General features: G+C 45.1%; 1 protein-coding gene across 11 annotated transcripts in view; it reads right to left on the bottom strand.

Moving 5' to 3' along the window:
- ADAMTS7 (ADAM metallopeptidase with thrombospondin type 1 motif 7) overlaps positions 1 to 24,659 on the bottom strand; it is a 141,516-nt gene that overhangs the window by 49,549 nt on the left and 67,308 nt on the right. For 10 of the 11 annotated variants that reach the window (XR_005226975.2, XM_037910109.2, XM_037910110.2 and 7 more), the window contains 4 exons: positions 22,700 to 22,841; positions 11,087 to 11,213; positions 9,973 to 10,186; positions 1,963 to 3,897 (listed from right to left, as the gene is read on the bottom strand). Coding sequence is in view for 10 of the 11 variants with exons in the window: in XM_037910109.2 (XP_037766037.1) it covers positions 1,963 to 3,897; positions 9,973 to 10,186; positions 11,087 to 11,213; positions 22,700 to 22,841 (2,418 nt within the window). In the remaining variant the exon portion in view is untranslated. The remainder of the gene's footprint in view (positions 1 to 1,962; positions 3,898 to 9,972; positions 10,187 to 11,086; positions 11,214 to 22,699; positions 22,842 to 24,659) is intronic. The other variant, XM_037910115.2, reaches the window with a different exon arrangement.

Below are 24,659 nucleotides of genomic sequence, written 5' to 3'. Positions count from 1 at the left end.
TGCTCTGGCTGGGACACTGTGTCCTTTCTTCTCCACTCCAGCTTTGCCTTCTGTATTGCTTTACAGAGCCATGTATTTGACTATTACTTGGCATTACCCACCAGTTTGTAACTGATTAGGAAGTAGCAGCACCTACTGGGCCATGAAGTCACGGGGTAAGTGGGTGCAGCTCCAGCGTCTTTAGTTGAACAGGGTTGGATTTAGCCTGGTTAATTTTAGAGTTTCATTTAATTAGTATTGCTGGCTTCATTTGTTTAACTGCTCTTTGGAAAGAAACTCCTCCTCATTTCCTTTAAGGCCAAGCATTCCTTTTTTTTGTAGTTCACGTCTCAAGTCTTTTTATGTGATACAAGTTCTGATAAACTTCTCTCTCCTATCAGTCCCCTTCCAAAGTGTAGAGCCTGCATCTTGTTCTCCTCTCTGGGCTTATCTCTTGCATCTTATTTTCCAGAGCACACATTATTCTCATGGTTATGCAGCACTAAAGCCTAATTACGAGGAGACTCTTGAGAAGTTTGGGTACAGAACTTAAGAATTTTGGGACAATCCTTAATATCAGTCTAAGACAATCAAGCACACAAGATGTATAAAAAGGTCATTGAACATGGGCATTATTCTAGCCCTGCATCAGGAACTGATGAGCCACATTCAGAATATGTGATTAAATTGTGCTCTCAGTTAAACCAGCGTAATTCTGTTTCATTGCTGTGACTTAGATGTCCCTGAGCAGATAAGACCCACTGCACATTGGGAGCTCTGTAAAAGACATTCCTGACAGAGAAAGTGCAGCGGAGGTAAATTCAGATTATTCTGGGGAAGCAGAAAGGCACACTAATGTATGTTTTCTTTGTGCTTTTTTGACTCTCACTTCATTACCATGCAATGAATTGCATCAGCCATTTATATGTCATTGCAAAGTCTATCCAAAGAATAGTCATAGGAAGCTATCGCCTTACAATAAAGGGACACTAATAATTAGCGACAGTAGCTCAATATGCAGACTCGGTGCTGTATGATTTTTCTGGTAAGTTCTAGTCTTGATGAGAATAGAATCCCTGTGATTTTACCATATTTTAAGGCTCTCTCACACAAAGGTGTAACCAAGCTTTCTGGGGCAGGGTCTGCATTCTACTGTATGTCTGTACAGTGCCTGGCACAAAAGGGCCCTGACCTGACGGGGCCCCCATGCGCTCTAGTAATACCAATAGTGGAAGTGAACTGGAAGCCCATTTGTGGTCTGGAGCATGTTTTCTTGCCTGCTGGCGCACGGCTAGTACTATATATTTAGACGCTGGGCGAAGTGGAGGGCTGGGCCACATCACCGCTCGGGAGCTGGGGGGGGTGGCTCTTGGGGTGACATACCCCTTCCCTGTGAGGCTTTGTGCACAGTGGGACTGTGCAGGCTGCTCCATGCTTCACCACGCTGGGGCTAAGCTAGGGTTAGGCCTCCAGTGAGCATGGAGCCTTCTCCCTGCTCTCCCGCTTGTGAGGCCAACGGAAGGGCTGGTCTAACCACAGCCTTTGTGCTTGGGGGGCACAGGCTGCTTCAGTGGGAGCATATGGCCCCAACGGGGATGGGTACCACAGCACCCCCTGTGCACCAACCAGCAGAGCTAGAGTGTGTGCAGGGGAGGCAGGCCACGTCCCTTAGGAGCGTAACAGTGTGTGTGCTCGCCCATGCCCTGGGAAGCTCTGGCCAGCTTCCTGCACTTGATCTCCACCCCCGGACAGGGCACCTCTGTGCACCACCCCTGTGTACCACTAGCACCACTTCCCACTTAATTCCTTCTGCTAACACATGGAAATGGAGCTTGGCCAAGGAAAAGAATGGATCTGTGAAACATGCACCTTTTCAGTTAGCCCAACAAGAGCGCCCCGCGCGACAAAGCCCTGCTAAAGGAATGGGCCCATCTGCCAGACAGTGCCTGGGTTACTCTTTTCACAGGTTTCAGCTGTACTTGCCTCACTCCAGCTCCCAACTTCCCAGCTGGTCATTACTGTGGCTGCTCTGGTAGCAGGGAGCAATAGGAAAGAATCCTCCTTTGCTTCTGCCTCCTGCTGCTGCTGGTCTGGAAGGCTGGGCGTGGGGAGAGATGTTCCGTGTTCTCCATCCCTATTAGCAAATATCCTTTGGGTGCCCCTTGGTGAGCTCTCATCCGGGCCCGCTCTTTCATTTGGGCCTGCGTGGGTGACCCCAGGCACATCAGAAAACACATCCTTTGTATAATGAGTCGTCTTTATTTCATTTGCTTCCCTCTCAGCCCACCATGCTGTGGTTAACTCGGCTGGCAAAGCCAAAAGCGTCCCTTCTGGACCAGCTGTGGGGTTTGGATCTGAGGATATTGGCACGGCTGGTGCCTGGGCACCCTGGTGGGCTAGACTGTTTGATGTAAGTGTCCTGCTTTCTTGTGTGGATGGCTTATGCATGTGGGGGGGCATGGACCACAGCAGGGGAAGAGCTGTCATGGTGGCTGCTTGCGGGTTGTGTGTCTGTGAAACAGCACTGAAATCATCTAGCTGGTTCTGTACATCCTCTGCATGGGATGTATGGTCATCCGGTTCTTTGTTATCTGAGTTATACGAACCCATAGTGGGGACAGTGTCTTCACTAGTGCCTCCTGTTTCCTGCTCAGATCTGTGTTCAGTGGAGAGGAAAGGGGTGTCCTTTGCTGCAGGATGCAGTGGCTCATTTGTCGTTGGCTGGGGAGGCGGGTTATGTGCGGGCCTGTTCACATCTGCACTCTCCGCTGTTGCGGTTATACCGGCCTTTGCTTTTTCATCTTTGGTTTTGGAGTCAGTTTCACCATCATCAGTGATGACCAAATCCATTTCATTGGTATCTTCCTGGCTTGGCCGGGCAATATCAGCCAAGCCATCATCTTTGCTGTCGTTAACAGGAACCTCTGTGCTTTTACCGTCCTCTTCTCTGCTTCCAGGCTCTCCTGTACTTCCCCAAATGTCATACATCTCTTCTCCACCAGCACTGCCCTTGTCAACAGGCAGTGGTGGAGTGGGGATGGCCAGATAAGGATAACTGATAGAGGGGATGGTGACTGTCGCATCCTCTTCAGAAATGGTCCTTGTCAGCAGGACTCCTTGGGTTTTATCAGTGGGCAGATTATCCTGGCTGTTTATAGAATAAAGTCTTGTTCCATTCTCAGTGGATGGCTGATCTTCAGAAAGTGGCATATGCATGTCCTCCTCCTCCTCTCCAATGTAGGAGGGGGTTATGTAGTGGGCAGTAGATGTCCTGATATCCTCATATTCTTCAGTTATGCTGAAGAGTGTTTTATTGTCTCCAACCCCAGCTTTTTCCTTTTCTTCATTATGCACATCTGCGGAAGTATTTGTCTCACTTCTTGCTGAGTTTCCTTCATTGCGTTCTCCTTCTGGTTTTACATTATATGGAATGTTAGGAGACGTTTCATTAGAATCCTCCAGGTTATTAGCTGCCTCGCCCTCTGCATCTGGTTTAAACCCCTCACTCTTGATGTCTTTCTCACCCAGGGGATCATAGGACAGATCTTCATGGAAATTGATAAAATTATAATCATAGTAAAAATCATCAACAAACACATTTCCCTTTTTGTTACTGCTGCTTGAAAAATCTTCCTCAGTTATGACATTCTTGTCTTTGGATTTTGGATTATTTGGAATTGAGGGGCTGAAGTGGGAAATGTGATGACTGGGAATGTAATTTATTTCATTAAATAGTTCTCTGCTTGAAGATCCGCTGCCAGACCAGTCAGTGTTGGCATTTTCTATTTTCTTCTGGCATTGCTTCCGGGAGCAAGTAGTTTCTGACAGTGGTCTCTGTGTAGGATCACAAGTTGTCCTACTATTGTTACTGCAATAAACAAGGCGTCTTTGTGTTCCATTTCCACATGTTACTGAGCACTAGAGAAGAAAAAGAAAAGAAAATATCAGAAACGAGAGCATGAGAAACAGTAGTCATTAAATTACAGCAAGGACATGCATTATCATACAACCATGGGAGTGGCTATGCAAATGAGATGATTTAATATTCGCACGGGCGTGACTATGCTAATATCAGTGCTAGCTCTCTGAGTCTGCAAAACCAGAAGCCAGAAAACACTTCAACTGAGCAGCGTGCTCATGCAATTAATAAAAATTCTGTACCTTCTCCAACCAACTTGACTCAGGAGTGCTTTACTAGATATTATGGCACTTAGTTCTGCTGGCTAGATATACAGTACCAAGAAATCTGTATATTACAAAAAAAAAAGTCTGGTAGTGAGCCTATAATATTTCTGTTACAAACCATTTTGCTGGTGTATCTATATCTCGGCCTATTTTGCTTCAGGCTGAAACTTGGCCTACATGCTGGCCAGAAAGTTTTCTTGGAGTTGGGGTTTGTGGAGAGGACTGGATAAGATGATCTAATAGCCCCAACTGCAGTTGCCATGAATTCTGCCCCTTCTCTTGAAAGAGATTGTTAAATAAAAGGTGCGGCCTGGTAAATGGAAAAACGAGGATTAATAAGATGTTTGGTTGAGGGAAAGCACATAATGGACCCATTGACATTATTCAGTACAAAAGAGACCCACAAACTGGAAATAAGTTCAGTGAAATTATCCTACCTAATATGTAATTCCATTAACATCACATTTGCTCTGAATGAGCTGCAGATCATTATGCTTCATTATAACTGATGTATATAGCATTAGTCATGTATTACAAAGTCCCTTACATAATCAACCTAGAAAAGCAAACCTAAGCACAGGGGATTTCAATAGAAATACCATATATTTGGGTTGACAATATATCAGTTTGGGCAAGAGGTTAATTTACAGTGACCAAAGCAAGGCAATCAGAATTCAAGGTGAATTGCACAGATTAACTTCTCAGACTATTTGCAGAGTTTATACGTAGGGTCTGGCCAAGCTGTGCTTGGGGGCAGACCCATGTGAATGTGTGTATGTGTGTATGGGGGTGGGTACATTACATTTGTGCAAACGTCATTAGGTGCCAACTTTGTGCTTCTGCAGTTCCCCATGCTGCTAAGGGCCTAGCTAACCCTTGGCACTTATTAATGGCTCTCTGAGGGACCAATAAGGCAGCTGGGGAGTGAAGTGAGTGGAGTGGAGGTCACATCCTCTCCCTAGGGCACACAGTGCGGGGGTTGGTTATGAGATGTGCACAGAGCCGGCACACTGGCTGTCTACCCTGGGTGCTCGCCCACACTGGAGAAATCCTAGTTGACCAGTGAGAGCTCTGACATGGACCATTCGTGTCACTGGCCCATATACTAAAAAGTACAAGTGTATTAATATTTTCAATCAAAATATGGGGAAAACAGGCCCGTTCTCACGAACGTACTAAGACAGAGTTCAAGATTGTGTTTCTACTGCAATGGTTGAACAGAGAGGAAAGTTGGCCCGGTGATTAGGGCACAAGCCCTACTAAATTCCCTGCTCTGTCTCAGACTGCCAGCGTGACCCTGGGTAAGTCTTTTAGTCTCTTGGTGCCTCAGTTTCCCATCTGTACAATGGGGATAACGGCACTGCCTTACCTCATAGGAGTGTTGTGTGGATAAATACATTGCAAATTGTGAGGTGCCCACACACTATGGTGAAGGAGGGCAGTATGAATAACTTGGATGGATGGATGGATGGATGGACAAGTAGGGGTGGCATTGCAGGAGGGGTGTGTGTCTTCATTCTGGCTTTATGTGCATATGATGTATGCTTAACGCTATGGGGAAAACACTGGTTTCTTGAACTCTGTTCTCAGCATGTCAGTGAAGGATTTTCAAATACCTTTTTGGTTCTAAATGTAAATCAATTCATGATGTTTTATTTTGCTCTCCCCATTGGGAACCAAGGGCCAGTCCTGGACTAGCAAAGAGCTTATGGTCCCCACTACAATTCCAGTGGGCTCCTGTGTGGAGGACAGATCCAGTGAAGCATCTTCTCCATCCTTAGTCAGCCCCAAGGTTCCCTGCATTTATCAGTTGCTGACTCAGCAGCTCACAGCCGAGTATCAAAGGGCAGGACGGAGCCTCCGTTTACTGTAGGTTACAGGCTCTTTAGAAATGTAAAATATGAGTGAATCTGGAGTAAGGAATGTGCTTGGCACAAGGAGCAGTTTATTTATAACAACAAGGGCCCATTGCCAGGCATTTATACCAGTTACAAAATAGAACTGAAATAACATCTTACAACGTACTAAAATCTCTTAGCAGGATCCAAGCCTATTTCGCACCACCCTGCTGTCACCATAAAAACACAACTGGAACAAGGAGCAATGTCTGTAGCCCATTCCTTATTATGTACGCCAAAGCCTGAGAAAACAGGTGGCCCCAACACTGAACCCAGAAGGTCCAAAAGCTCAGACAGCTAAGGCACAAGGGAACTGAGTTCCAGAGTAGAAAACCTCCACTGAGAACGCTCTGGCCCCAGTCTCCGGACGTTTGAATCTAGGGGATCTCAGCAGGCTGATCTCAACTATCAGGACAGCACAAGGAGGGAGAGATTAGGAACTTCACAGGGGTGGCAACCAACAAGCAGAGGAAAAGTTTAACAACATACTTTAGCCTTTTGACCACAGCATTGAACTGGGAGCTCATGTTCTGCTGATTATCCACCATGACCCACAAGTCTTTTTCAGAGTAAGTTCTTCCTGGGCTAGCAGCACCTATCCTGTAAATATGGCTTGCGTTCTTTGTTTCTAGCAGCATGACTTTGTGCTTGGCTATATTGCAATGAATACTTTTCGTTTGCATTCAGTTTACAAAGCGATCTGGATTGTTTTGGATCACTGACCTGTCTTTTTCATTATTTACCACTCCCCCAGTCTCTGTGTCATCTGCAAATTTTATCAGGAATGATTTTATGTTTTCTTCCAGATCGCTGATAAAAATGTTAACTAGTGAAGGGCCAAGAACTGTTCCCTGTGGGACCCACTGCAAACACACCCACTCAGTGATGATTCCCTGCTTACAATTACATTTTGAGACCTATCGTTAGCCTGTTTTTATCAATTTAATGTATGCCACATAGATTTTGGATCATTCTAGTTTCTTAATCAAAATGTCATGTGGTAACTTGTTAAATGCCTTACAGAAGTCTACATATATTACAACAACACTATTACCATTATCAGCCAAACTTGTAATTTCATCAAAAAAAGATATCAAACATAAACCCATATTTGGCATAAATAATATTACCCTCATTTAATTCTTTATTCATTGAGTACCATATCAGCTGTTGCATTATTTTGCCCAGGATCAATGTTAGGCTGGAAGGTCTATAAATACCCAGCTCTTCCAACTGACCCTTTTAAAATACTGGCACAACTTTAGCTCTCTTCCTGCCTTCTGGAACTTCCACAGTGTTCCAAGACTTATTGAAAATCACCATAAATGGTCCAGAGGGCTCCTCAGCCAGCTCCTTTTAAACTTTTAGATGCAAGTTATCCAGACCTGTTGACCTGAGTTACTCTTGAAATGGAAAGAATTTCATCATCATCCGATATGAATACTTCATCTGTTTTTCCCCTCCAACAAAAATATTTATTCAACACTTCTGCTTATTTTGTATTATTGTGGGCAATTCTACCATTTCCATCTAGCAATGGAGTAACCACTGTTAGGATTACTTTTGTTCCTAATACATTTTAGTAAATCTCTTTGTTATTGTCCTTAACACTGCTGACCATAAAGGTCTACTTGTATCCTTTTGCTTCCCTTATCAATTTTCTACAATTCATGTTTCTAATTTATATTCATTGCTATAAATGTCCCCTTTCTCCCATTTGTTTATATATACATATATATAAATTTTTTATAGCTTCTTTCACTTCCCCTCTAAGATAAGTTGGTTTTTTGATCAGTGAAGCCTTCTTTCTTGATTGTGGAATTGTGGCTTTTGGGGCATCTAGTAAAATATTTTCTTAAACAGTTCCCAATTATCATTTACATTCTTCCATTCACCTTTTCACCTTTTCATTCTGTTGTGTTTTTGGTAAATAATTTAAAACCAAAACTTATTTTTAAGTTAGTTTTAAAATTATTTTTTAAAATTTGAAATTATGATTTTTAGTTAAAAATCCAATCTGTGATTAAGATGACTCATCAAAGCTGGCAATACAAAAAATCAAAAAGGTTATATATATATAATATAGTAAATGAAAATATATGTTCTATAGACATTTTTAATGAAAATGTAACTTTTTGGAAATTTATATACATAATGAAAAGTTCCATTTTTGAAAAATAGCCAAATGTCAAAGAAAAAATATTTTACAGAAAATAAACTCTTGCTTTGCCACCAGCTTTGGCTGACCTAACTCTTTGCCAAACTCCTCCCACATCCCCAAACCTCCCCATTCTTATGAGAATTCCTCTGCTATTAATTTACCTGACTGATTTATCTGCTCAATTTACCTGACTGATTTATCTATTTAAATAGCCATTAATAGCAGGGCATCATGTAAGCTGATCAGTGAACAGTCTGGGCAGCTCTGTATAGTCATACACTCTAGCCTACTCTCTTTTTTAAAAGTGAAGAGTCAATTTCCTCATGACCATATATGACAGTATATGTACAGAGCAGTTAACCACCCATGGACAAGGGTCTGTATACACAGCAATTAAAAACTGGCAGCTGGCCCGTGCCAGCTGACTCAGGCTTGCGGGTCTTCGGCTAAGGGGCTATTTAACAGCGGTGTAGATGTTTGTGCTTGTGCTGGAGTCCAGGCGCTAGGATCCTGTGACGTGGGAGGGTTCCAGAGCTCGTGCTGCAGCCTGACCCTGAAGGTCTACACCACACTTAAACAGACCCTGAGCCCGAGTCCCTTAGCTGGAGTCAGCTGTCATAGGCCAGCTGTGGGTGTCTAACTGTAGCGTGGACACACCCGTAGTTTATACACACATACAAACTCTCACGACTTCCCTAAAACTCCATGTTGCAGTGTGCTCAAAACATGTGCAGGATTCTGCCAAAGTTTAGGGTGGAAACTTGTAGTGCTGCAAAATATTTAAAAAGCTTTAAAAGCTTTTATTTCTGTCAATCTAATTCTTTGCACCAAGCACCGAGTTTTTACTAGACCGTGATGGAGGAAACAGCCAAATTTGAAGAAGGAAAAAAGATTATAACAGCCTCGGGGTGATTCTTTATTTTAAGATCTGTCTGGGTCACAAACCTGCCTTTCACTTGATCTGGTTTTTATAATTGCAGCTCCTCAAAAAAAGGAGAGAATTAAAATGAATTTTAATGTTTAAATTGTCAGGACTCCAACTAGTTCCAGGAATGTCTGACAGGTGGAGTTCGAATGAGAGCTAGACACCTCCTCCCCCTCCCCCAACCTGAGTTTTCTGTCTGAATTCCTCTCTTCCCCCCCTCTTTAAAATGGTTTAATCTGAGCCAGCCCCTGCGCTAAGTATTTCACTGCTGAGATTGTTCTAGGACGTAGTGATTTCCCAGAGAATTCTTAACGAGGGCCCTGTGCTTTGCGTGTGAGTGCAGTGATGAACAAGCCACCTGAATCAAGGATTAGTTCTCTAAACTGAGTATCCGCGGGTAGCTGTGTCAGTCTATATCCACAAAAACAACAAGGAGGCTTATTCCCGAATAAATCTGTTAGTCTTTAAAGTGCCACCAGACTCCTTGTTGTTTCTCTAAGCCAGTGGGTCTCAACTTTTTTTCATTTTCAAATGGAGGTGTGGACCCCTTTGCAAATCTTCCACACATAGTCTGAGGATCCCCAGAGGTCCGTGGACCACAGATTGAAAACCATGGTTCTATGGTAACAACCACCTTTTGCAGACTCCTTAGCCATAGTCTGCAGATCCCCAGGGGTCCGTGGACCCCGGTTGTGAACCACTGCTCTAAAATTCACTGTGGTTCCAGCAGAGCCCACTGTTCCCTGAGCATGTTTATCTAAGTGACCCTTCAAGCTTCCCAAGGAACTAAGACTAATGTGCTCTTTACCCTTTGACTTTCTCACCTCAGACCAGTTGCCTATGGCCCATTGAGCAGGGCAGAGGATATCCCTATTACAGGGCGCAGTGGCATCTGGCTTGGAGAGATGCTGACATTGTGTGTGCTGCAAAGCCCGCTGTTCATCCAGCCACACACTCTGAATGCAAAGGACCGTCCTCTTCATGAGCCCAGCTTCACCACAAGTGGCAGAGCATTTCTGCCACTCGCCAACCCACCACCTAGGAAAATGAAAGGGGAAAAGGTGGGAGCCGAAGTGAGCATTCACATTTGCAGGTTTGTTGTTAGTGACAGTGAAATATCTATCCTCCTTGTTATAGAGAAACACTCAGTGTTACAGAGATGTTCACAGAGATGTCTCCACGTTCTGAGCTGGATTTCAAACACTCCAATCTGCGCGGGCATTGGGAGCCTGGAGTGTGGTTTAGGTGTAAAGACAGAAGCCCTTTGCAAAGCAGAGGCTAGCTGGGACTGCAGCAGCCTCTCCTGCTCTTCTGTCTAGAGGTCAGAGGGGCCACTATAAAGGTAGGGGTCACTAGCGAAACTTGGCTCATGATCAGGGTTTTGGATTTCAACCTCCCCAAAAGTTCAGGGCATTGGGATTCAGGATCTGTTCTTGAGATTATCTGCAGTACTGTGTGGCATGAGTTGTTATCTATACAGCAGCATGCGAGTTCATGGCCTTTCCAGCAAAGCCGTAACCCAGGGGAGCTCAGACCTGGATCCTCTTAACTTCCATTGACTTCAATAGGAATTAGGCACCTAAATACCTTTGAGGATCTGTCTACAGGCCCAAGCTGCAAATGCCTATTCACATGGACATCAGTGAGGCTCTGCATAGGAGCAAAAGGTCTCTTGTATGGATCCAGTTGCAGGACTGGGGCCATAGTTCTTACCAGAGGCCAGGGTGGAGGGAGTCGGATGCAGAATCATGGAGTCCAGTGGTCACTTTTATACAGACAGGACAGCGCCCAGGCTGCTGTAGGTCAGCGTAGATCCACTGACTTCAGATGCTAATTTGCACCCGCTGAGACTCTGCCCTCCCGCAGCCCCTCTGTTAAAGTAGGGAGAGCATCCGGGGCTGGGTGAATGAGAAGATGGAAAAGCAAAGGAAAGCAAACCTGGCTGGGCAGGGCTCTTCGCTACACGTCCGCTGCTTGTCGTCGGGTCGGGTCAATGAGTCACAGTACCTCTCCTCCACTAGCCCAGCCAGCTGTTCAACACAGTGCACGATCTGCCTCTGAACACCTGGCGACAGAGAGAGGCAGCAAACACGGGTTCAGTGTGGCAAGCGGGGCCCTCACTGAAAATGGCTTTGGTGTGTCGAGAGCTGAGTGTCTGAGCTGCACACCTGCAGGGAGCTGTTACAATCAGCCCCCTTTATAGGGGGCTTGAGGCATGGAATGTTATAATTAAGTGGCCTCGGAATGAAATGATTTGGGCCTCAGGTCAGCAGATGTCAGGCTTAGATTGCAGCGCTCCGAGACACACATGCACAGCACATATCATAAAGTATTAACAACCAGCGCCTTTGTCTGAGCTTTCCCTTTGTTAGCCATTCTGCCGGCAGCTCCCTCCCTCAGCTCCTTAATTTAAATCAACCAAAAAAGTAGCCTGTAAAAAGTAAAAAATTAAAGAGGATAATGCTGCTTATGTAGGAGGAATAAAATGAACCCCCCACAATAGCTCCTTTAAAATGGTAAGCTACAAAACCACCAGTCGGGCACTGGCATCGTGTGGTTTTTATTCTCTTGTTTCAAGGTGTTTGGCCATTAAAAATCCATGGCTAACATGTTACAGGAGGGCCCCGTATAACCTGACAACTAAGAAGAAAAGAAAAAAAATCCTTAAAAATTAAATGACGTGAAAAGTCTGTTTCTGCAGAGTTTGTCCGTGATGCCTGCCCAGAATCTTTCATACCGTTCATGAAACTCACAAACGGTCACCTTTCTGCTCAGCAGCCACTTAATTTTGTCCCTCTCTCACTCATCTGCACTGGCACAGCTTGTCGGAGGAACAACGCTTGCATTGTCCGTGGATGTGAAAAGGGCAGGAGGAAACCCAATACATGATATGTTATCACAGTCTGATTTCTGGAACTGCACAGTGCTGGAAAAGAATCCTGGATACACATCTCCCACTGGTTGGTGCAGCGTAGAGATGAAGGGTTAGAAAGAGTACCAATCCACCCAGGGCACCAAGTCTCTACTACACAAAACACACAGCAGGTAATGCAAGATTTTCCCCAGGGAAGCAGGATGTGTTATCTGTTTGGCCGGATGAAATAAATTCTTAGATTCTGACTTTAGATCCAATCTAGGGCACTCCAAGCAGAAACCTATAGATCAAGGGTAGAAAGATCTTGTAAATGTGTAGCTGTCAAAAAAAGAAAGAAAGAAAAAGAATAAAAGAAAGAAATGTGTTAGATTATACGTTGCCAACTCACTTTCAAAGCTCAGGGTGGTGAGGAAATAACACAGAATAAGCAAGGACATTTAAGTTCCCTGGTCCCTTGAATACAGTAGGTATTTAAACAAATCAAAGGTTGCTCAATAATGTAAAATGAATATAATTCGCCTCATTACACTTTAACCTTCACTCTGAGTGAGACTTCACATTCCATGTGTTCTGTTCATCCATTCCGAAAGAGCGAAGCATACATTCCTCAGTCTAGCTGACTTTTCATTGAAGTGTAGGACTCGAAGGGACCTCAACAGGTCATCTAGTCTATTCCCCTGCACTCCAGGCAGGACAAAGTATTGTATTTCAGTTTAAGGAAAACAAGGAAGAAAGAGCAAATATCAAGTCTCCAGGAGAGAATGAATACCGGTACAGTGGCTCACTCTGTTAGTGGGTAGCTGCCTCACAGGTGGCCCTGCAGCAGTCAGAGAGGCCACTCCGTTTTAAAGTTCCAGCACACAAAGAGATGACTGCTACTCTCTTCTTTTAGCTGCACAAATGCAGGTGTCGCTAACGGAAAAGCTCTCTGCAATGTGGTTTAGCAATCAGGTAAATTACACACGGCCTCTGCATAAACGGACTCTCTCAATACCAAGCATTTCTGAACAGTAGAGACTCAGACCCAATGTAGGTAGCACGATCTATACCTGCCACCATCTCCATCTGACCCCAGAGGAAAGGCTCACCATGTCATGCGTCTGGTACAATAATAAGGGTATTTCTGTAACATAGTGTAATTATGATAACAACTCCAGTGGGGGAGTGCAAGTTTCCCTACATTAAATCCTGGCCCCACTGAAGTCAATGGGAGTTTTGCTTAATTTTTCAGACCCTCCAGCTTATTTTAACACAATTGTTTGCATGAACAAACATGTATCTATCCACTTACTCATAACCTTGACTAGCTAAAATAGGAAGCATCTGGTGAAAAGATAAGAAAGATCCCCTGCTGACTCTTCCTGCAATGGGCATGTTGTTCATTATTACCTATGACAACATTGTGTATGACAAACTTCATTTCCTTTCAATTATAAACAGTTGAAACATTAAAAAAAAACACCAAAAAACCAGCTGTGAACCAGTCTCTCTGCAGGTGGAGGGAGCTGCACCATTCGAGGAGCTGGAGGGTTTCTAAACTTGCAATCATGGATAGTTTTTGCTCCTCTGTATATATTGCCAGTTGTAAGCAAGGCACCGTGCTAATCCACACTGATTATGCCTAAGCTGGAGTTGTATGTCCAGTTCTGGGCGCCACGTTTCAGGAAGGATGTGGATGAATTGGAGAAAGTCCAGAGAAGAGCAACAAAAATGATTAAAGGTCTAGAACACATGACCTATGAGGGAAGATTGAAAAAATTGGGTTTGTTTAGTCTGGAGAAGAGAAGACTGGGAGGGGACATGATAACAGTTTTCAAGTACACAAAAGGTTGTTATAAGGAGGAGGGAGAAAAATGTTTCTCTTTAACCTTTTAGGATAGGACAAGAAGCAATGGGCTTAAACTGCAGCAAGCGTGGTTTAGGTTGGACATTAGGAAAAACTTTCTAACCGTCAGGGTGGTTAAGCACTGGAATAAATTGCCCAGGGAGTTGTGGAATCTCTGTCATTGGAGATTTTAAAGAGCAGGTCAGGGATGGTCTGATCATACTTAGTCTTGCCACGAGTGCAGGGGACTGGACTAGATGACCTCTTGAGATCCCTTCCAGTCCTATGATTCCATGATTCTATGAACATCCACAACCCAAAACGGCACCAGCCTTTCCTCCAGCCATATTCTATTTCAACCTCATGTCTGGTTTGTTGCCCACTGTCACCTCTAACACCCTCAGCATCTTGACTTTCTAGGTGTCTCCCTTCTATCAAGTCTAAGAGTTTGCAATTATTTCCCCCTAAATGTACAGTTTGCATGTTTCCTAGCTGAGTTCCAATTTATTATTTTTCTGCCAGTGCTTCTAATTCCTCTCAACTGGCTCACAATCATTTGGCTGCTTCTATTTGTTTATGCAGAACTAGCACACTCAAGAACATTCACTAGTTGGGTGTTTTTTTCCCTTATGAAAAATCTGTGTGTTCAAAACTAGCTCAGGACCCCAGTATCTCGCAGGTAAGCAGAGAGCTCAGCTTATCATGGGAGCTGTGTGCCAGCCCCCCATGTATTGATGGATTTGCTAATCTCACCAATAAGCATTGATATACACCAGTGTGAGAGATGGTGTAAATTAGCACAGCTGCGGTGAAGTGACCGGTGCTCTGCTGAGTTACACCAGATGAGCACCCCTCACTCAGTCACCTACACTAGATTCTTCATGCAGCCTTGGTCGCCTCTGAAATGACAAAGGCCATGACTCCCACAGTAAATGCTTGTTAGGCCCAGACCACACTCCATAAACTGCAGGTTACAATAAAAATAAAAATCCCCAGTTCAACACCTGCTTGCTTTGTCCCCCTGGAGGTAACAAAACCTGGCCTGACGCTCAGATTTCATTTCCTCGAGGGGGTGACCTTTGCCCTACAGAGCTGGACCAGTGAATTTAATAGGATCACAAGATGGTGTCACACTGTTTGCACAAGCAGTCCCATTAACAGCATGGCTGGCTTACCCTCTAACCTTAACCTCTTTCCGTAGCTGGGAAAGAGAGTAATTCATTACTACATGGGAACTAAAACAGAATGTACTGCAAGGTACAAGGGTCTGAAATTACTAGCAGGCGAGCATATTGTTTCAGAAATGTCACTATTTATCAATTATCAGAGGGGTAGCTGTGTTAGTCTGTAGCCATAAAAAAAACGAGGAGTCCGCTGGCACCTTAAAGACTAACAGATTTATTTGGGCAGAAGCTTTCGTGGGTTAAAAACCCACACGTCTTCAGATGTATGGAGTGAAAATTACAGATACAGGCATAAATATGTTGGCACATATTATGCCTGTATCTGTAATTTTCACTCCATACACCTGAAGAAGTGGGTTTTTTACCCACGAAAGCTTATGCCCAATTAAACCTGTTAGTCTTTAAGGTGCCACCGGACTCCTCACTGTTTATCAATGTACATGTTCCTTTCAGCCCCTTTTCCCAGAAGCTACTAGAGCCAAAAGGAACATGCTTTCGGACATGGAGACACTTCCTTGGTGTAAAAGAATAAATAAATCAGCAGTTCACTGTGCTCAGTAAGACCAACCAGGGCTTTGGAGTCTTTCTGAGAAAGGCCTGGAGTACAGAACAGCCAGGTGGGCAGGACAAAATGCTGGTAAAAGTTGAAATGATCAATACACATTGCAGGGAACGTTGTCATGCCCTTGTAGTGGCTGGTCATTTTCTGCTAGGTAAATTCAGGGTGTAGAAATGGACCCAGGACTCTAGTGTTTGAATCAGAGCAGCCAGGGGTGGTGATGGAAGAGAGGGATCTGGGAAGCACAAAGAAAGAGGAAGCACCATTTGCCACCTGCACTGGGTTGATAAGAAATGGGTTAGATGTTCTGCGGGTATAGCTATAGGGTGGACAGTTAAGAAGAGTAAGGTGAAAATGACGGGTTTTAGTGATCACAGGTGAGAACAACAGACCAGTAAATAACTCCTCTGTGTTTCTATAACACCTTCCATTTGAGGAGCTCAAAGCACTTTACAAACACTAATCAATGGAGTCTCCAAAGACCTTTTAGTGGGCGTGATTATTAGCTCCATCCTCCAGACAGGGAACCTGAGGTTCAAGAAGGTTAAGTGATTTGTCCCAGAGCTGGGAACAGACACCAGGTCTCTTGACTCCCACTTCTGCCCTTGAACCACAGGCTCATCCTTCCTCTCTTCCTGTCTACGCTGTGAGTAGAAATGATTTCATCAGAAAAGCGCTAGCTTGTCAAACCACTGAACTGCAGGGTAGAGATTAAATCACGTCAAGAACTGTTGCTGGACTCCGATAAACTTTGGCAAGGCCAGGTTGCCTTAATCTCAACTAACTGCAATGAACCTCACGGGCCTTCTCTATGCCACAATGGCTGATGATCTATCTCTGTGTTTAAACAGTTCAGAGCAACAAGCCTGGTACAAAACAGATGTGTTCTCTTTGCTAGCAAGTTGCAGCCATTGCCACATTCACTCGGTGATGCCTCAGTGTTGGTATTTCTGGCCTCTGACTTGTGCCTTTCATCTCATATATACTGGCCTGTGGCTTCGCTGGATGAATTAAGCAGGGAGGAGAGGCAGTGAATAGCTTCTTTGGACAGACAGATGTTTTATACTCAACAGTGACAGAAAAGAAAATGCAGAAAAATTATCTCCCTCAGCGAAGAGTCCAATGGAATTTACTAGGGACGAACCCAACAAGGGTCTATAGAAATTATGCTAAGTACATACAGGGCCAGGTCCTCAATGTGTGTAAATAGTGTAGCTCCACTGACTGACAATGAAGCGCTGCTGATTTACACCAGTGGGTGGGACACAGACTTTTAATAGAGAATTATACGTGTCCTTTCGATCAGTTTTTGAACCATCCTAAAAGAGTGTGAAATAATAATAATAATAATCCCCAGCTCTTAGCTAGCACTTTTCATCAGCAGAGCTCAAAACATTTTACAAATTATCATGTCAGCATCATTATCATGATCCACGTGTGACATATGGGGAAACTGAGGCACAGAGCAGGGCCGTGACTTGCTCAAGGTCACCCAGCAGGCCAGCAACAGAGCCAGGAAAGAACCCAAGTCTTAATAAATTCTATAAGGCAGTTCAGAGAACCTACAGAAAGGCTGTTGTCTTCCGCTACATTTTCTAGAGTTTTTCCACGCATGTGGGATGAGAACTTAGTGGGGTGTTAGAAGATGTTCTGGGCTACATTTTGCTCTGGAGGCCCATCCAGCTGTAGGGGTGTTCCATGCACAAAGCCTCCAGGAGAGCCAGGAGAATCTGGTTTCTGGCTTGTTGTTTGAGAGGGTGCACCTATGCTCTCCCTGGGAGGGCCCAGCTCAACGAACCTTAGCTGGGCAGAGCTAATCCCCTTGCTTTAAGCTCCCTCTGTTCCTCTTGATGGGGAATTTAGGGCTAGCAGTGGTGTTAGACTCATGTAATTGTGCTGCCAGAATGCAAGGGCTGGCATGGCCCCTGGCCCCAGCTCATGGGAGGGGTTGGAGAAAGCAGAAAGTGCCCCTGTGCTATACAGTTCTGCACAGAGGTGAGGTATGAATGAGCCCTAGATATTCGTATTATTTATCATTAATCATGTTTACTACAGTAGTGCCCATGGGTTAACCAAGAACGGGTTGAGCGGAAATGGCAGTGATTCTCAAAGGAGCGCTTTCAATCGTATAGCCTGCCTCGGGGTCTCCAAATAAACCGGCCCAGTGTAAGACAGCTACCGCAAGCCTACTGTAAGCTGCGGACTTTACCGCTGTCCGAGTGGGGGTGGAAGATCTCACCCACGTGTCTGCTGTGAAACGCTAGCCCCCTCTAGTCGCACTATTGTTACAGCTGAGCTGAGTGGAAACCATCAGTACCAGTGATTCTGGTGAGCTGCTGCAGTGTTTGACTGTGCACAGGGCTCGCTCTTTGGTTCTGCCGCGGCTAGGGCCTATCTACAAGCCGTCAAAAGCATCCAAGATTCCCTGCAAATAAGGAAGAGATGTGGAGGCTCGTTTAGTGTTCGAATGACAACCATGCTCCAGGGACCCACTAGCATGCAGCCCTGACATCTCCCAGTTGGCAGGCTGGTAGCCTGCGTCTGTGATTGGATATCGGTTTTTTACAGATGTACTTTTGGCAACAGTCTCAAAAAAAAAAAAAAAAAAAAAAAGTCTGACTGGCAAGAAGCCAGCTCCTGCCCTGTTGACACTCTCAGCAAACGGCTAAATCGTCCGATCGTGCTTCCTGCGTCCCTCTGGCAGCCCTGGTGGGGAGACGCAGCTACGGGTGACCTCGCGTTCCACAAGCAGCTTTGACACCCTTTTTCTGAATTCTTGCCGCGCGCACTTCTGCCGTGCCTGTGGAGAGCTGTAACTAACGATAAAACCAAGATGCTGTGAAGTCCGGCGGCAGAGGGAATTCCTGGACTCTGCTGAGAAGAGGAAACTCCCAGACCACTGGGCTCAGCTTTGTCAGTGAGGATTTTCGGAGGGTATTTGGCGCTGGTGAAATGTGTGAGGTTGGCAGCCCTGGTGCCTGAAGGCCTGTTTATTTACAGGACAAGCACAGCACAAGCCTTCCCACACCACTGTGCTCTGACCCTGAGCTGCCGGAGCCTTGTCCAGACGAGGGGAATTTTGCACAAATTGTTGCTCTCAGTCCCCTTACTATGTGGCATGATGCTTCCAGCATCATGGTGGGCAGGGGAGAGCCCTGGGTGCCATCAGACTGCCGTTCCCGCTCCTGTGTGGGTGGTGGAGGTGTGGTGGGCAGCGGCGCAGCCCCCTAAAATGCCAGCCAGTGCAGCTGACATGCACAAGCCGAGTGGAAATAAGCTATGCTGGGAGTATGACTGATGCAGCTTCCCCCATGCAGCAAGGGAAAGGAAAGGAGAGAACTGTAACTCCGAGGGCAGACGGTGACACTGCAGCCTAGCCCTATGGCATTAGATGGTAGTAGTAAATGCCCTCTCAGACTGCCCCCATGGAAATCAATGGGCCTGATTCCGATTTCACACCACTTTTACATCTCCATTGACTTCAACAGAGTGACTCCTGATTCACTCTGGTGTAAATAGGATCAGGATCAACTCAGTGGGGAAGGTTGGATAGCTGTGACTCTCTCTGACCATCTTATTTCCTATTCCTTCTATTTTGAAACATGATAAATTAAAACAAACAAGCAAATCCCAAAGTGAAACTGATTATGAATAAAAATGAGTGAGCTAAGTTCTCTGTCTCTCTCATCTCGATCCTTCATCACACAGCAGTGTGCTATTTGAGGCACTAGTCCCAACCAAGTGGAGAACCAGTATAAAAATCTAGGATTTTGAGATGTGCCATGAACCCTCATGTTTCAGGGCATATGCCAACCTCTAACCATTGGGGGCTAGGTGGAAATGTTCTCTGGGGATAAGTTATTACGGATTTACTCAGTGCAGAGTTTCTTTGGCTGAAGCAGCTGGCGCAGGCCACTAGGTTACATTAAGAATTAGGAGTTGTAGGGATAAAGTTTTCTCAGATGGCAAAAGCATCTTTGGACTGTTGGAAATGTAATCTGCCGTGTGTGTGTGTGTGTGTGTGTGTGTCTTACCCGCCAACCCTGCTCCAGTTAAGGATAACGGCAAACATCTCCCATGAACTTCAGTGGGAGCAAGGATTGGGCCCCTTTGTCTTTACATATTTGGGTCAGATACTTTATTTTTTACATTTATTTAAAAAGAGAAATAACTATTTGGAAGTTCCAAAAATATTTACAAGATGTGTGCCTAATGCCCTGTGAGATTACTGTCCATACGTCTCAAGGTACCAGTCTCAGGGGAGCTATAAGAGATGGCTAGGCAGACTTTTTCTAAACATTCTCAACTGATTACAAGAACGATTCAGTTAGAAACAGATTTCTTAGAACCCACTGCAGGACAGGAAAAAATGTTTCTTTGGAGAATGAAGGTGCCTTGGTGTGTAAAACATAAAATTCAGTTAAAAGAATGGAAATGGGTGAGCGCTCTGACATAGCTGATCATTAAGGCGGGTTTTAATATATCCTTTCAAAATAAAGAACGTGTGCTAGGCAGCATTTCAGCTTCTAATGACTTTCCACAGGGATTAGTGGACACACAAATGCTTTGTGTGTGAAGGACAAAGAGGAAAATCATGTAAGATTTTCCACAAACTTTCCATGTACCCAGGTCACTGAATCTCTCTCTCTCTCTCTCTCTCTGAGCAGTGGGAAATACTGACCATAATGATAATGTAATATAATCCTCAGTGGCTTCTGAATAAGGCCATCAGCAGCGCAGCGCTGGCTCCTACATTTGCAAACTGTGCACTCAAGTGTGAGCTTCTTTGCAAGGCAGCTACACAAAACCAAAGTTTTACATTCAGCTGCTAGACCACAGTTCTCATAATAGCCCCATGCTATGTCGCCGCTCACCCTCAAAACCAATGAGAAAGGAAGATAGTATGTCATTATAAAGCCAAAACCAAAATGAGAGACAGATTCTTCTCGTTTCTGTTTATGGAGTAAAATCAAAACAAAGTGCTCTGCTGCCCTGAGAAGCTGGAGAGGAGACAGAGGACCACACACACATACACACACCTCAAAAGCTTCAACCTCCCAAGGGAGCCATGGGATCATAGGAAAGAAATCTAAAGTTCAAAGACATGTAGCAATGTATATGCCTCTCTGCTGTATCTCTGTAACAAACACTTGAAAGTTTAACCTTCCTCATATTGGACAAGTGGTTCTGTAAAACTCACAGACAGCTGTACACCCCTTAGCCTCCCACTCTTCTAACTGCCGAATAAATTGTCTCCATTATTCTGCCAGTTTGGAAACTCACTGGGACTTGTAGTTTACTTGCAGCCTGACCAAGTGTCATTAATTAACACTGCAAAATGTACATTGGCAGTGCTGGAGCTGTGTTTGTCTCAGGATATGAGAGAGACAAAGTAGGAGAGGTAATATCTTTTACTGGACCAACTTCTGTTGGTGGAAGGGACAAGCTTTAGAGCTTCAAAGAGGTCTTCTTCAGGTCTAGGGAAGGAAAACAGAGTGTCTGAGCTAAATACAAGTTGGGACAGATTGTCAAGCATAAGGGGTTTACACATGCTGTAGGAGACCATTTAAATTTAAAATGAAGCGGGCAATTAAGGGTTAGTAGACAGTGGGGTGTGTTACAAAGTGTTGTGATGAGCCATACGATCAGGGTCTCTGCTGAGTCCACAGTTCATAGTGTCTAGCAGAGCTGTGAATTTAAGTTCCCAGGCTTGGCTTTGGAGGGTGTTGTGTGGGTTCCCTTGGATGACGAGGAGTGAAAGGTCAGATGAGGGGTGATTGCTTTGACTGGGTGACAGGGTGTTTGGGAGCTAGCTTTTCGGGAGCGGGTCCTGGTCTGGACCCCAGAGCAGAGGGTGGGACTGGGGTCTCCTCCCAGTCACAGGGGGTGTGGAGCCCAGCAGGCTGAGCTGAAGCCCAGCAGGCTGAGCTGAAGCCTGGTTGAGGAAAAGCCCCAGAAAGGGTGGAAGGATTTTTGTTTCCATTAGAGACATTTTTAGACTTTTAGTTTGGGATAACTGGGACCTGGAAAGGGTGCACGGAAGATGGTGTCCGGGCTGCAGGGCCGAGTTACCATGCAGAGACACAGTCCAGGTGCTGGCGTGACCATTGGCAGGGGGCGCTAGCCCAGTGAGAGAGCTGTGATGTCTGGCTGCGAGGGGGCACCTCGTGGTGAGTAGCACATTACACACATCCTGAAACAGGCTGTTGAGGCAGACAGACTGATCACCAGGGAGGAGGAGGAGGAGAGCATAGGAGAAAGCTGTGGAGGGAATGGCGAATCACGGATATAGATCAAGGAAGAGCATGAGCCCTGCCCTGCATGCTTCAGGGATCTGCTGGGATGAGGCATTTCCATGGAATCTCTCAAATCTGATCCTCTGTGAGATGCTTGAAATTGTTTTTTTTAAAATAGTGTTGTGCAAACCCAAATACAGACAATTTTATGTTTATTCAACTTCTCTAAAACTCTTTTGTCTGAATCAACCAGAAGGCCCTGAAACCTCCAGGCAACCAGCATGGTAACAGGACACCAAGTTAAGAGGAAAAAGCTGATAAAGTGCAGTCTCCAAGTGCCTGAGCTCCGCAGGGGGTCTGGTCTGGATATTTATGACCCCAGCAGCTGTTTCTGTGTTATAAACCCACTGAAACCTAAGGCCAAAGAGTTTCTAAGACAAATGTCAGCAAACTGTTCTGATGTGTATTTCCTAGGTTGTGATGTAAAATGTGGCACAAATGAATTATTTTGTTTTGTTCCCTTTAAACATGATGTTTATAGAGATTTGGCCAGAACCGGCATGTTTCAGACCTATTTACTGGGGAGGTTACACTGTACCCACGAGAACTAGACCTACTCTGGTACCTTAACTTTGATGGTAACCCCCAATGATTAAGCAAATATTTTAGCATCATACAGATCTGATCAGTGGACTAGCTAATAAAACTGATTTCAGATGGGATGTGCTGTATCAGAACTCCTTGGTTTCTATGTGCATGGAATACTTTACAAAAATCACCTCTATTCCCCTTACTGTCGTAAAGTAGTGTGTGAGAGCAAGGCGACTGGTTTTAAGCATATAAGGTCGACATGAAAAGGTCGACAAACTTACCTGTCCCACATGTGGCCGTGCACTTAGTCCAGGAGCCGTATCGCCAGAAGAACTCTGCGGGCTGAATCTCATTCTCATGGTCAGACTCCCTTTGGATAGTGTACTGGTATCGAACCCCTGGGTTCGTCTCCTGGAACAGCAGCTGTGAGGAGATAATCAAACCAAGTCACAGCTCATTCAGCAACGTAGCCACTTTCTGTTGGCATTGATTGGGCTTTTCGGCATCTAGTATAGGGCAAGACACTGCTATGCAGCAGTATAACATACACAAGCATACTTGCGTGCGATACAGTGATCTGGAGAAGACTGGAGAGAGTAGTGCTCAACACACAAGGCCCTTAGGGGTTGTCTACACAGCAAAGACAAATCTGCAGCTGGATGTGCTGGCTGACTTGGACTCATGGAGTCGGGCTGCCAGGCTGTTTCCTTGCCATGTAATCTTCTGAGCTCAGGCTGGAGCACGAGCTCTAGGCCCCTGCAGCGTGGGAGGGTCTTTAAATGCTGAAAAGCTCAACCAGAACACACCGATACTGGGCCAATTTTAGAGCCAATACTTTGAGTGGAGCTACTTCATTGACCCTGGGTGTAAATGAACTAGCGTGACCAGATGTCCCAATATTATCGGGACCATCCCACCATTAGAGGCTTTGTCCTATAGACGCAACTATCCCCCCCCCCCCCCCCCCCAAAAAAAAAAAAAAAAAAGGGTGTCCTGATTTTTCCCACTTGCTGTCTGGTAACCCTAACATGAACTCAGGATCTGACCTTTAGCCTCTTGTTCAGGGGATCACTGGCAACAAATCTGACATTACTATAGAGATGTCATTCCCTGGCTGATTCAACTGCAGCAGTAAAGGAAATGCGGAGGTGGGCCTGGATAATTCATAATCATAGGTTCGAAGGCCAGGAGGAACCATTGTAATTATCTCGTTTGATCTCCTCTATAGCATGGGCCATACAATTTACCCAGCTGGCCACGTGTAGCAAACTTATTATACATTAAAAAGAAAAGGAGGACTTGTGGCACCTTAGAGACTAACATTTATTTGAGCATAAGCTTTCGTGAGCTTATTCTCAAATAAATTTGTTAGTCTCTAAGGTGCCACAAGTACTCCTTTTCTTTTTGCGGATACAGACTAACACAGCTGCTACTCTGAAACCTGTTGTTATACATTGATTCACACAGCACCTTCTGCAAGCAACAAAGTGCTTTCGAAAGTACAAAAATAAAGTGTTTATAAAGATCACTTCTCCTCCCCCACCACGGAGCTGCAGCCATCACAATTACTCCAGCAATGCTGCCCAGGAGTTTTAGAACAGGGGGAGAAAATTAGCAAATCCAAGCAAAGCAACAGGGAAATTGCGGTAAGTGCAATGCCATTAATCCAACTGAGACCTACTCACATCCATGGGGCTCACACCTCTTGTTTTGTCTTCCCTCCTCCCCCATAAAAGTGCCATAGGACCTTTGATGAGGGTCCAGACTGTCAGGACTTTGGTTTTATGTCTTATCTGACAAACCTCACCCCCCAAAACACAGTGCCTCCTAGCACCACATCAGCTTAGTGAAGGTTGGTGGTGTTAAAATTAGCCATTGCAAGGATATTATGGTCAGGAAATAGTTAAAGGCATTCCCTTCTAATCAGAGATGAGGCCAAGCTTCCAAGTGCAGGCCAGATCAGGACTTTCCCAAAGTTCTTGGTGGTTCGGTACAGTTCCTTATATAAAGGGTAAGCCATGAAGTTCAGGGCCAAGCTTTCCCAAAGGGGAGAAGGGTTTTGGCTTCAGAGTGCAGGCTGAAGCTCATCTTTAATCCTAACTGAATGAAAGGAGAATGGGAACAGGCTGTGTTAACTGCAGACTCAGTAGATGAACTCTTCCACACTCTGTGGAACATACCAAACTTTTGCGCGGGCCAGAGGGGAGCCATTGGATGTCTGCCTGATTACCTGGCTCTGAG

Source organism: Chelonia mydas, chromosome 10, assembly GCF_015237465.2.
Source record: "Chelonia mydas isolate rCheMyd1 chromosome 10, rCheMyd1.pri.v2, whole genome shotgun sequence".
Classification (NCBI taxonomy): Eukaryota; Metazoa; Chordata; order Testudines; family Cheloniidae; genus Chelonia; species Chelonia mydas.
This window is presented reverse-complemented; position numbering and strand designations above follow the sequence as displayed.